Raw genomic sequence first — 12,851 nt, 5'->3', positions numbered from 1 at the left:
TGGACATAAAAAAATGAATTTTGAACTTTAATAGTATTTTTTATCTCTTAACAGCATTAAAAAATACTTCGAAGATTTTCAATAAATATATTTAACTTTTTTTCTTTAACTGGTCAATAAATAACTCAAATTATCTTGACGACGTCCTATCATGTCTGATTTTCTCAATATTCGTAGATTGTACAGAGGAAACTACTCTAGCTAAAAGGCTTTCATGTGAATTAAAGCAAACCAGTTTTCTGCAAACCAACAAGTCACAAATCTTGAATAAACAAGGTATATTTTTTAGAAATTAACAGGTTTCACAAACGGTCGGACAGAAAACAGAATAGGATGTACAGTATTTTCATTATCTTACGAAAAAGTTTAATATTTCTTACTCTGTACACAGAAATAGAAAAACAGGCAACATAAAATTCAAAGAAATGTTTTGATTAAGCTGGTATTCATTAAACATGGATTTAAACTATTTGAGGTTCTACAGTAGTTTTGCGTAACAAAATGAAATACAATAAAGTAAAATGCAAAAAAAAAAAAAATGTAGAAATTACAAACGACAATAGATTTTATAACTCGAGAAGTAACTTTTTCTTAACTGTTGGCAATCATGGAAACTAAAAAAATCTGAAACTTCACCATTCTTGGGTTTCATCGTCTTTTATACTTTTCTTCAGAAAACGCTGAATTTCCCAGCTGTTTTTACCCCAAGACGATTTTTTTGCTTTGTGCATATACTTACGCTACAATATGCTACAAGTACCCCACGTTTTCCCTAAAAAAAGACAAAAAACCCACATTTCTTTTTAAAAAACCAGCTTTAGTTGGGGTTTTTTGGGTTTCATTTAAAAAACCCCAAAAAACCCTGGGTCCATGGTCTTTTTTTAAAAAAAACCCGGGTTTTTGCCAACCCTGGTTTTCAGAGCTGATATTTTGAAAATTTTCCAGACCACATCTTCCTAACATACTTGAAGATAATATATAAATGCAAGTTCGGAGTTTCACTTCAAAAAAATCGCCGGAGGAGGACCCTCGAACCTCCGCTCTCCCTAACATCACCAGAGATCATCTAAAATTGCGTTTTTAGGACTACAGTTTGAAAAATTTTCCGAAGGAGAGACCTCAGGATCCCATATTTCTGACTCAATGTTAAACTTACAGTTAGGTTTCTAAAACTAATATTTAATGACTCCCATATGCAAGAAAATCAATCTACTCCGTATCTCTCTCTGTATTGATACATGTGTTTGACAAAATTAAGGGGTCGCACACACCCCTCGCCTCCCTAATAACCTCCCGATTCTAACGGAAGTAATGTTAGAAGATATCATTACGGAAATAATCAATACAGCACCAGGCACTTAAAAATACTTAAATAGATTATTACAATCACTTTTTTTTTTTTACAAATAAAAGTTTAGCTTATCTTGTATGAATTGTTCACCATTGAAACACAGAAAAGAATCCCATCAGTTAAATTTTGTTTAAAAGAAAGTATTTAATTTTTTTGAATAACTTCCTCACATTTAAGTGACATGGTTTCCCAATCATTTTTGCAAAAATAAGTACCTATAGAAGCTATGGGGCTGCGACATCCCTTTATGTCAGGGCCGATTTCTTTAATCAATCCGCCACTGATATCAACTGATATATATTGGCGAACCCGGGTTACATTTAAAATGTTTTTTAAAAAATCACAAAAATGAAACAAATCTACTTCAGTTGAACATTAAAAACGAAAATCTGACAAAAACTTTTAATGCTACAGGCTACAGCATGACCGGTTAAGAAGTAAACTATGCTGAAATAAATTGTAAAAGCAACGCTTTTATTTGCTTTAAAATCTAGAACATTATGTTCATCACAATGACTATGTAGTTACTACAAAATAGGTGAGGGTATTATACGAACACTACTTCAAAATAGAGGGGGGGGGGGGGTGAATATTTATAAATAGATTTAATCTAAAAACTATAACAGCAAACATACTTGAAAATGGTTCTTGTACTAGCAAAGTTCAATATTTGCTCTCTCACAACTCCAATGCCCCTGTCATCTGAAGCATTTAACTACAAGTTGAGACAAAAAATAAGTTAATAAGAAATTGTCAACACAAACATAGAGCTATATCAAATAGAACACTATACTTTAAACACAAAACAGAGCAACAAAATATATCTAGTATATATATATTATATATCAAAGCTTTTAAATGTGTTTGGGCTTATCAATCAAAGTTCCATCAAACAAGTACTACAGAAAACACAACTAGTTTTTTCCCCACACTGTTGCCACTAAATTTAGGGGGAAAAAATCCCTGTATGAATATGTTCAGGAAAATGTTTTTTCTTAATGACATGCTATTGTAAATTTGTAAATTTAAACTGTTCCAGAATAGGCTACAAATCCTCTAATGTAATTGGTAGGTATGTACGTAGGTCAGTCAGAAAGTTAGTTGCACTACTTTGTACAGATGTTTTGTCTGAGACAAATTTGATCAAACTCTGTGGCAACACTTCAGACATGTGCCTTTATCATGTGATGTAGTGGCTTCCCCAAGGCAAGTTTAGTTTTTCTGATAATCAGTCACAAACATGACTCGACAGCTGCAAGTAGCATCCAAATTGGAAATGCGCGCATTGATTTGATTTTCTGGGCAAAAAAATGCAACTGCATTGAAATTTACGTGCAGTATCATGAAGTGTATGGTGAAATTGCAATATCACGTTAAGCTATCGTGAAATGGGGCAACATAATTGAGAATCAGGGGTAGAAGTGACAGACTTGTCACATATAGGACATTTTCCACAAAAAATATAGGACACATTATATGAATATTTTTGCTATGAAAAAAGAAATAATACATATCATATATTATTCAGTTATTCTTATCAATGATTTTGTTTAAAAAAAACTTCAAACAAAATACCTTACATCTATAATGACTTTCCTGTAGTTGAAAGAATAATTTTTAAAAAAAGTGTACTTTACAGACTAAATAACTAACCAAAATTTGAACAAAGATAATTTTTATTTTTTCTTCCTCATTCATGACCCAAGTACTAATTCCACTGCTCTTAGATTTTATATCTAAACTGAACCCTTTACCCCCCCCCCCCTTTGTACCCTTTGTATTAAGAACAAACAGAGCTTGGGAAGGATCCTTCTGACGTTTTTCAGAGTTTTCTTTATGCTTGAATGTTTTAGCAAGCTGCTTCAATTGCAAAAATCCACTATTGTTTATGGGCGCTGAAAAGTTGCAAAAACGACAAAAAGCGGTAAAATCATCTTTTTCTTTAGTGCACCATGCACCAAAATTTGAAGAATTAATGTCCTCCTGGTTCAACAACTCCACACGAAATGTTGTTAAGCGATGCGATTTCGCCATTATAATTCCATTTATTACAACAAACTACATTTTAACATCATAAGGAACTAACCATTCCACGATCTCAAAATTCCACAAAAAGAAAAGATTGCAAAAAGAAAATGAGAACATTCCAATCAGAAAATGCACCGAACACAAAAATATACCAACGAAAACAAAAACCATGATGGAAAACAAAACAAACAGCTGTTGCCCCCCCCCCCCAAATGCAAAATTCTAAAACCAACTATACCATACTATACTAAAACCAGCACTAGTTCTTGAAACTCCACCCACTATAGAGTGACGTCACATTGCTGTAGCTAATGAGAGAAGATGCCTGTTGCAGAATTTAGTCATTTGAGTTTTTTAATTTGAAATTCGTTTGGGTTTGTACTTTCAGCGAAAAATCCGATGTCAGAAAGTTTATTTACAGTTCTTTTTAAAAGATATATATGGTATAAAAGGGGACATAGGAAATATAAGACATTTTTGAAAAATATAGGAAATATAGGACGATTTTGAGGATTTTTTTTTGAAAATATAGGAAATATAGGATATATAGAACTACTTCGACCCCTGGAGAATGGACGCACAGATATTGACGATGCTGAGTGTGAGGGAAGACCAAGTTTAGGTGGGAAGTGTGGGATCACCCTCCCTAGCTGCCTAAACCTTTCACCTCTTGACTTCAATATTTTTTGGTCCCATGAGACAAGAATTTTCAATGCGATGATACTATTCGGATGCGGAAGTGAAAGCTGCAAACCGACAATGGTTATCGGACATTGGACGGGATTTCTTTGCAGAAGGCATCGAAAAAGTTGTACCAAGTCTTGATGAATGCTTAAATAACGGGTGTGGTTGCGTTAAAAAAGTATACAGTAGAGTCTCAAAAATTCAAGGTAATTGGGGCTCGCGATGCCTTGGATTACTGAAAACTCAGATTATTCAAAAAATTCTTTGGACTACATACGGACCTGCGCTGTTCTGTTAACTTCCTTAAGCTCCGAAAAGGAAATATTGTCTCCTTGAAAATTTTATCACTCATATATCAACATAAATTTATGTTTTAACTAACCCAAAATGAGTTTTGATTAGTTTTTTTTCTTAAAGTCCGCAAGTACTAGTGTGTAAACTTGTAGACAACTGAAAAATTCCCTTTAATCACCCTCAAAGAAGTTGTGATGAGTTTGGTCGTGACATTTGTGTGTATGTGCGAGCGTACCTACATGCCTCACATAATACAAAAACGTTAATCATAGAAGGATATACGCATATAAACGCTTTGTACAGCATCAAGTTTAGAGCATACTTTTATAATTGCAATCAGATATTCAAAAAGAGCTGTTTGTTCGTTCTTTGAGGCAAAACAATGTTTTAATTTCAAGTTATTTTTTGTGTCAACCTACTTCCTAATTTCTCTTAAGCCATCTCTAACCGTCGATGAATATTTCATGCCACTTGGCAAGTGTTATTGACATAAATCTTTCAATATATTTCGATTCACCTATTCCTTATTGTATGTTGTTCGGAAAGTTCGACACAGCAAAATGCTTCAATTTTCACAATAAAACATTTTTTGTCTATAAAAAGTTTACCTTAAAAATATCAACAAAGCACCTCAAATTAAGCGGAAACTCGGCCTTTGGAGACTCAGATTTTTGAGACTATTGTATTTTAAATGGAACTTTAGGATAACAAAGTTATTGTCAAATTTCAATCCTATTTTTTTTTTTTTTTTTTTTTTTTTTTTTTTGAGCAATACAACCAACTTTCTGACTGACCCTCATATATGTTTCACATTCAAGAGTTTTTCTTTGAAATGCGTGTCCTGCATTTTTTCACTGCGTTCATATGGTGATGATGCGTTCGTATGGTTCATATGGGGATGCGTTCATATGGTGATGATATGAACAGAACTAGTTCTCCAGGCCTGTTCACATTTGTGTGTCTCCCTATAGGAGCACTTGTGAATATCTGAAAGACATTTTTTTAAAATACCATAAAATAAAGAAATACATATATTTTTTTTCCATGACACAAGGAAAAGACTATTCAACATTTTGGAGATTTTTGTATGGATAAATTGAGAATATTTTTTGAAAAATAAAGAACAGAAAAAAATTGTTCAGATTTGCTTCCTTTCCTCCTACCTGCATATTTTAGAATTAATATTCACCGGAAATTTTGGGAATTAAAGTAAAATTTTAAGTTAAATAAATATTTAAAATTGAATTTATCAATTTGTTTTTAAAAAGTAAACATGTTTAGCATAACTCATAATAATATATTTAAGATGTGACTTGTGTGTTTTTTGAATTAAAGTAACGGTTTGAGTTGATTATTCAAATAAAAATTTATTAATATGTTTTAAAAAGAGAGAACATGGCATGCTTTAATATTTTCTTTTTCAATCAGTAGCACAATGTTTCGATTAGTAAAAGTTAGGTGACGAAGGTCATGATCAAATTTCTAAAGGTACATATCCGTTTGTAATAGAATAAATCAGTTGAGTTCCAGACATCATTTCAATCACTCAAATTTAAACTAATAAGTGCTAATTTTTCTAATTTAATTAATCTGTCTGATAATTAAACAATATTTTTAAAAAAATTAAGATGAGCAGAAGATTTTTTGCTTATTTCAAGACTTTCAAGTGATGGTAGTGACTTGTATCAGGTAGTTCAAAAAATCCTTTTGCCTTGAAAAGTGCTTGAGTTTTTTTCTCCCTGAAGGGTATGAACCCTGTAAAAGACAGAATAGATATAATTTAAAAAAAAAAACTTAATTTGAATTTTGACATCTTGAATTCAAATTATGGTTTTCGCAATCACAAGTGTGTGTGTATGTAGGCGTATGTTTGTGTCTGTGTGCAGGCATGTGTGTATTTGTGTGTGAGTAGGCATGTGTGTATGTGTGCAGGCATAAGTGTGTGGGTATGTTAGGGTGGTTCAAAAATCTTTTTTTCAGCTAAACACCCCCCTTTTTTTAGACTTACTAATAGCATTATGCTGTAAAAGTTTTAGCTTCTTACTCAAATGTAAAAGGGTGCTCAATGACCCTTCCATTTAACATAAGCCATACCATAGAAAATGTTATAAACATTCAATTTCCCCAGCTGTTTTTTTTTTGTAAATAATTATTTTATTGCAATGTATGTGCATATTACTAGGGTATATTATAATATGTATCATTGTTTTTTCCGTTCAATGTATTTTTTTAACCCCCCTCCCCATACATTTGAAGTTTAGGGGGGGGGTTGAGCAGCCTCTTTCAGTTGAAATAGGAAGCTAAAATTCTTCCAGTATATTATTATCCACAAGTCTTAAAATATTGAGGGGTGTCCCGTTATGTAGGAGAAACTTTTTTTTAACATATATTTGTGAACTACCAAACCAATTTGAATTTTGGGTTATTGATGTTAATTTTCCAATTTATTGTTTATGAGAATAACTCGCGTTGTAATTACGTTAGAAAATTAAAATGTTGAGGGTGTCCTGGTATCTAGGAGAAACTTTTTTTTACATGTATTTTTGAACCACCCTATTGTACCCTTTTATACCCGGTATAAATTTTCTGTATATAATGACTGCATCTTTCCTATTATTGACAAGACATATTAGAGTCAGCACACTCAAGTACAAATATTTTTTTTCTGTTAAAGTACTTCTTTTTCGACAAGGGATTTCTTTGAAGAATGCTTGAAGCAAACAAAGCGTTGGGTAAAAAAATTTACTGTACTCAAGCGTGCTGATTATAATATACCTTATTAATAATGGGAAAGGTGCAGCTATTATATACAGAAAATTTAACCTGGGTACAAGTCATTACCATCCCTTGAAAGTTTTGCAATGAGCAAAATATCCTTTTTTCATCCTTAAAAAAAGTTTTTAATATCGTTTAATTATCAGATAGATAACTTAATTAGAAAAAAAAACATTTATCAGTATAAATAATATCCATCTTGAACAATTAAATCATATAAAATTAGGAACACTTTAATTTTGTGCGACTGAAATGATGTCTGGAACTGAACTGATTTATTCTATTACAAACAATACGTACCTTTCAACCTTATTACCGTATATATTTGTGTTTTTACAAAATTTTATTACAAAAAATGAGGTTTAAAGTTAGGGGGTCAACTTATACACAGGCAGGGTTCATACTCAACTTTGAAAGTCAAAAGTAAGGAGTTTTTAAGGAGTTTCGCAGGAGTTCATTATATTTTTTAAGGACTAGTTACCTGTTTAAAGATGTATTTTTTAAAACTTATTTCAGAAAAAATATGTACAACTCTAATATTATTTACTTTTGTTTTCATACAAAACATTGAACGCAAAAACATACTAAATTTATAGTAAAATATGCATTTACTGCATTTTCTTTGATGTGAGCCGCCTCGAAATCAAATTCAAATACAAGGGGGGGGGGGAGGTACATAAAAGAATTTATAGAAGCAAAAAAAAAAAAAAAAACACTTTAGAATGGTACTTTAACAAATCTACAAGATGTTATTTTACAAATAACTATCTACATAATCGACATAAAATTGGAAAAAAAAAATTCAGATGTGGGGAAGAAATTTGTCTAACGATAAAATCGGATTTCTGGTATTAGCAGACGAATAATTCGGAATTTTGGTAAAGTTAGGTACAACGTAATCACTTCTATCGGATTGGCGATAGAAAAACATCTTTAAGGTCATGTAGAATAAAGAAAAATAAGGAGTTTTTAAGGAGATAATAGCAAAATTCAGGAGTTTTAAGGGCCCTTATTTTCTTTTCTTAAAAAGCAGGAGTTTGTAAGGAGTTTGTCAGGAGCGTACAAACCCTGACAGGGCAGAATTTCCGAAAATTTTCCTCGATCTTTTCTTAGAAAAAAAACACTTGAAAATGTGAACATTTTCTCGATTTTAGTCCATCTCTCTTAAGCAGATGCTAAAGAGCTAAATACTTAAACATTCTGCTATGATTTTACATGGTCTGACTGTGAAATAAAGAATTAATAATTACAGTAAATGGCTGACAACACAAAATTGTGGGGATCCCCTTTTTGCGAATTTTCCCGATAGTTGCGAAGTAATGCTCATTTGTTAAGAATAATGTAATATGACTAAAGCATAAAACTTTGATATAAAATCAAAATGAAAGCAACACCTGAAAAAAAAATGTAACAGTGAAATTAAACCCTTTACAAAAATCGTGATTGCAAAAGTGAACAGTTTTGGTGCAAAAGAATAAAAACTGGATGTATTTCAACATAAAAATGTTCATTACATTTCATTTTCCTCCTTTTTATAACGTTTAAATTCAAAATTAGCTGCAAAACAATCCCACTTTTTACCAAAAGTACGAACTCGACTTATACGTGGGTTTCCGATTTGTTCCCGATTTTTCTTCTAAAAATAGGGGGCCCCGACTTATACGCAAGTACATATGATACTCACATGACCGAAGCAAATCGTACATAAACAAATAATGAAGTACCATACTTAGGTGTACTGTTTTTATAATCCCAATACCAAAGTTTCATAGGCGGCTTTAGGACTGAGTTCTGGGGGGGGGGGGGCAGGATATTTTTTTTTTGAGCAACATTTTTATAGCTCCCCCCCCACTCCCATGTTTTTGTCTATGCTTTACTTTTTTGTGTTGTTTTTATTAATGTGTGTTTTCATGTTGTCCTTCTTGAATTGACCTTAAGAGAGGGGGCTGATATCAAGAGAGTGACACAGGGCTCCCTTTTAAGTGGGAAACAGAATATCTCTAATTTTAGGGGTCCCGGGGGTTTTTCTCCCCCGGAAGAAATTTTGTAAAATGGATATAAAATTCTGCATTTTGAAGCCTTATAAAGGTTAATGGGACAGACAAAGAAAGTGATAACTAGATTATACAGTCATACAGTATTTTTCAAACTTTGTAAGAAACAGCCATTTTAAGTTTGAAAGAAAAAATAAACTATAGATTTCTCATTACAACAACCTTTTTTTAATTATAAGAAGTGCAGAAAACGAAAAGGAATAGAGGTAGTGTATGATTTTTTTTTCCGGGCTAAACAGATTAACAATATGCAGTAGAAGTAAGACAAAAGCAATCAACGCTAAAGAATTTCCAAAATACTGCTTTAGGGATTGAATATATAGCAAGATATGAAACATGTGAGTCACAAAAATTTATTTCGAATAATATGTTACAAACGCAAGAACCATGATTTTTACATTTTTAATGCAGGATGTGGCAAGGAGCTGAATTTGACAAATTTTGGCATTTCTCTTCCTCTACCATTTGTTAGAAATTTTAAAATTTAAGATTTGTAGCCACATGTTTCCAAACATTCAAAGTGTTCAAGCACTTGAAAATAAAATTAGTTTTTTCAACCAATTTTCATTTTTTAAGGAACGAATCATGCAATTTTTTTTTGGGAGTTAGGGACCCACTTCAAAGCATGGACCCTAAGCAATAGCTTGTTTATCTTATAGGCAAATTCAGCTTGTAATTCACTCTTACCTACAGATTTTTGCTTGATTTTCTTTGTAATTTTTACAAAAAATCCTCAGTTTTCACAATTAAAGGCTCTTACCAAAGGATTTTACCAATCTTTGTTAGGGTTTTTATAGATTTTTATAAAATTTTACACAAATTTTCCAAAACTTTTAATGACTCAATTATTTAGATTTCAATAATGACAAGGACTGACTCACTTAGACTTAGATGATTATGACTTACCTTACTTTTTAAACAGTATTTATAAAGTAAGTAAAATAGTACTTTCCCAGTAAGTAAAAAGATTCAATTAATCAGAACACTCAGATAACTGAAATTTATTCAGTTTGTGTTAGAATTAAATTTCTCTCTCTCTTTAAAAGGCGGGGGGAACTATTTTTTAGAATCTCTCAAAAAGCCAATTAATCTATTAAGAACATAAATATTATGCACAAATCCGCTTTAAATGTGGACACAAATCATAACGAGTAGATCGTTCCGTTAGCGCGAATGGGGGGGGGGTCCTCCCCCATTTGCTTTAGGTTCTAATTTGTTAAAATAATCGTCAACTATTATTGAGTGTTTCAGCTTAATGTATAGCTTGTTTAGCCTATATTTTCATACACTTGCCCAAATGGTTTTCAGTCCAAAATAGTGAATTTAGACACATTTTCAGCACCCCAGTGACAGCTGCACTATTTGTATTTAATGTTAGTTTTTTTTTTTTTTTTTGTCCTTTTCTTTTCTCCCATCAGAAAAGGACATTTGCTATTCTCTTCATTTTCACTGAACTATTCAAAAAAAAAAAGTCATGATTTTTTTGTTTTAAGATTTTGAAAGATGTGTTACTATATAAAGTCCTCTCAAAACTGGGGGTATTGCCCTTATGCCCCCCCCCCTATAAATCCACCCATGCAAAGTTTATAATTCTGAACCTAACTTCGCTCCACCTAGCTTGTACTAATCGAAACACTAGGTGTAGGTCAGAAAAATTTTTACACGTGTTTTATTTTTAAATACAAAAGAATTTCTCAGCAAAAATTTTTTTTAGGTCATTACAAACTGGGAACATGAAAATGTATTACTTAATAATGAAGCTAATTTTTTTCTATCCTCATGTAAATCTAAAAACAATTACTACTCATTATCAAGATAAATGAAGTAAAAACTATTTATTATTATAATTTATTTAGTGGGTCGATAGCTTTAAGAGGGCTGTTGATCTTAATTGGAGACTAATAAACTGAGTAGGACCAGCCTAACTGGGTCCAGAACTTGCTTCTAGTCATCATATTTGTATATAGCATTTAAGTAAAATATTTTATACGAAGATTGTTCACATAAAATTTTATTTGAATTATATGAAAGGATTAAGGATCCTTTTGTGAAACAGTACAAATTATATTAATCATCACAGTAGATCAACATTTCATAGACAATTTCAAAATTTTTGTGTGACTTGAAGCTGATAAACAAATAAAACTGAGTAATTTAAAGAATTTTTCTTCTAAAAACTATAAAAATTATAATTCTAAGAAATAGTGGTACCACTGTTTAGCTATTAAGTTGCTCTTTCATCTATTGCATAAAATGTTAATTTATAAATGTTAAATAATTAATATCTATAAATGTTTAAAATTAAAAAAAAAATCTGACTGAAATTTTGAAAAAAAAAAAATCAAACTCTGCCAACTGCACACATTACGTATGAAATAAAACACTTAAAACAGTTGAAACGAACATTAATTTCAGCCAGCGATTCCGTATTTAACTTTCTGACATTCCACACTCTTAACGGGCATGAATTTCTTTAAAATTTTGTAATTTAACGAATTTAAAAAAAAAATAATAATGAAATTAATTTCTTTGCCTCTTTACAAGGCATAGTAAATGTCATAAATGCAAAAAAATCTTATTCCCATAGCGGATGCTAAGAGATTGCGATTTTTGAAGTGAATGCATTAAAAGTAAAAAGAATCACACATGAAAAAATTTATTTAAGTAAATTATTTTAGAATTGCATTTTAGAGCTCCACAATAAATGCATTATTAATAACAGTCGGCATAGTTGAAACAAAAATCAAATTAAACCAACGATTTTTTTTTTTCAACTTTTGGACCCTCATAAAGGACACAATTTTGTTTGAAAACTTGAACTTCATGATTTTTATAGGAATAAAAAGAAATTTCATTTATTTGCCCTCTAAAAAAGGATAAAAAGCATTTAAAAAAGAAATTGATTCTCATTGGATGCAAAGGGAAAGCTTTAATAAAAATAAAAGCATCAAAAGTCTAAAAACAGCAAATAAAAGAATTTATTAAAGCAAAAAAATTTTAGAATGTACTTTAACAAGTCTACAAGATGTACATTAATAGTAATTATCAACATAATTATCGGAAATTTAGAATGAGGAAAAAATTTTCGGATGTAGGAAAAAAATAGCCTAACAAAAAGATCGGATTCCCGGTATTAAGAGATGAAAAGATACCAAATTCGTGTAAAATTTCGTATAACGTATTCACTTGTATCGGCTTGGCGATAGAAGAAAATCGTAAGGCCATGTGGAATCAAAAATAAGGAGTTTGTAAGGAGATAATAGCAAAATTCAGGAGTTTTAAGGACCCCCCTAAAAGCAGGAGTTTATAAGGAGCGTACGAATCCTGGTTAATAAAACTATTCCAGAATATGTAGTTAAATTTGCAGTGAAAAATTCTGATTAGTTCCAATGTTATGAGCACTGAAAATGACACTGGAGATTCAAAAACATTCAGGGGCATTTTTTTTTTTTCAAAAACCTGTTTTTCTCAAAACAACTTTTTTTCAACTGTTGGGCATTCTAGCTATTGACCAATTGTTCTGAAAATTTGTGTAAATATTCTTCATATAATTATACTGTATATGAACCTAACTTTGAGATGATATTATTGATGAAAAAAAATTTTTTAATGCAAGAAATGTGAAAAAAAAAAGGTAAAAAAACAAGACTTTATAATCAAACACC

The 12,851-nt window shown here is 31.2% G+C and overlaps 1 protein-coding gene across 1 annotated transcript in view; it reads right to left on the bottom strand.

The window, feature by feature from the left end:
- The window catches only part of LOC129221142 (replication factor C subunit 5-like), a 45,220-nt gene that overhangs the window by 26,089 nt on the left and 6,280 nt on the right, over window positions 1-12,851 (bottom strand). Inside the window, exon 4 of the mRNA XM_054855587.1 lies at window positions 1,987-2,066. Within this exon, the coding sequence (XP_054711562.1) occupies window positions 1,987-2,066 (80 nt within the window). The remainder of the gene's footprint in view (window positions 1-1,986; window positions 2,067-12,851) is intronic.

The sequence above is a fragment of the Uloborus diversus genome, chromosome 4 (assembly GCF_026930045.1).
Source record: "Uloborus diversus isolate 005 chromosome 4, Udiv.v.3.1, whole genome shotgun sequence".
NCBI lineage: Eukaryota > Metazoa > Arthropoda > Arachnida > Araneae > Uloboridae > Uloborus > Uloborus diversus.
This window is presented reverse-complemented; position numbering and strand designations above follow the sequence as displayed.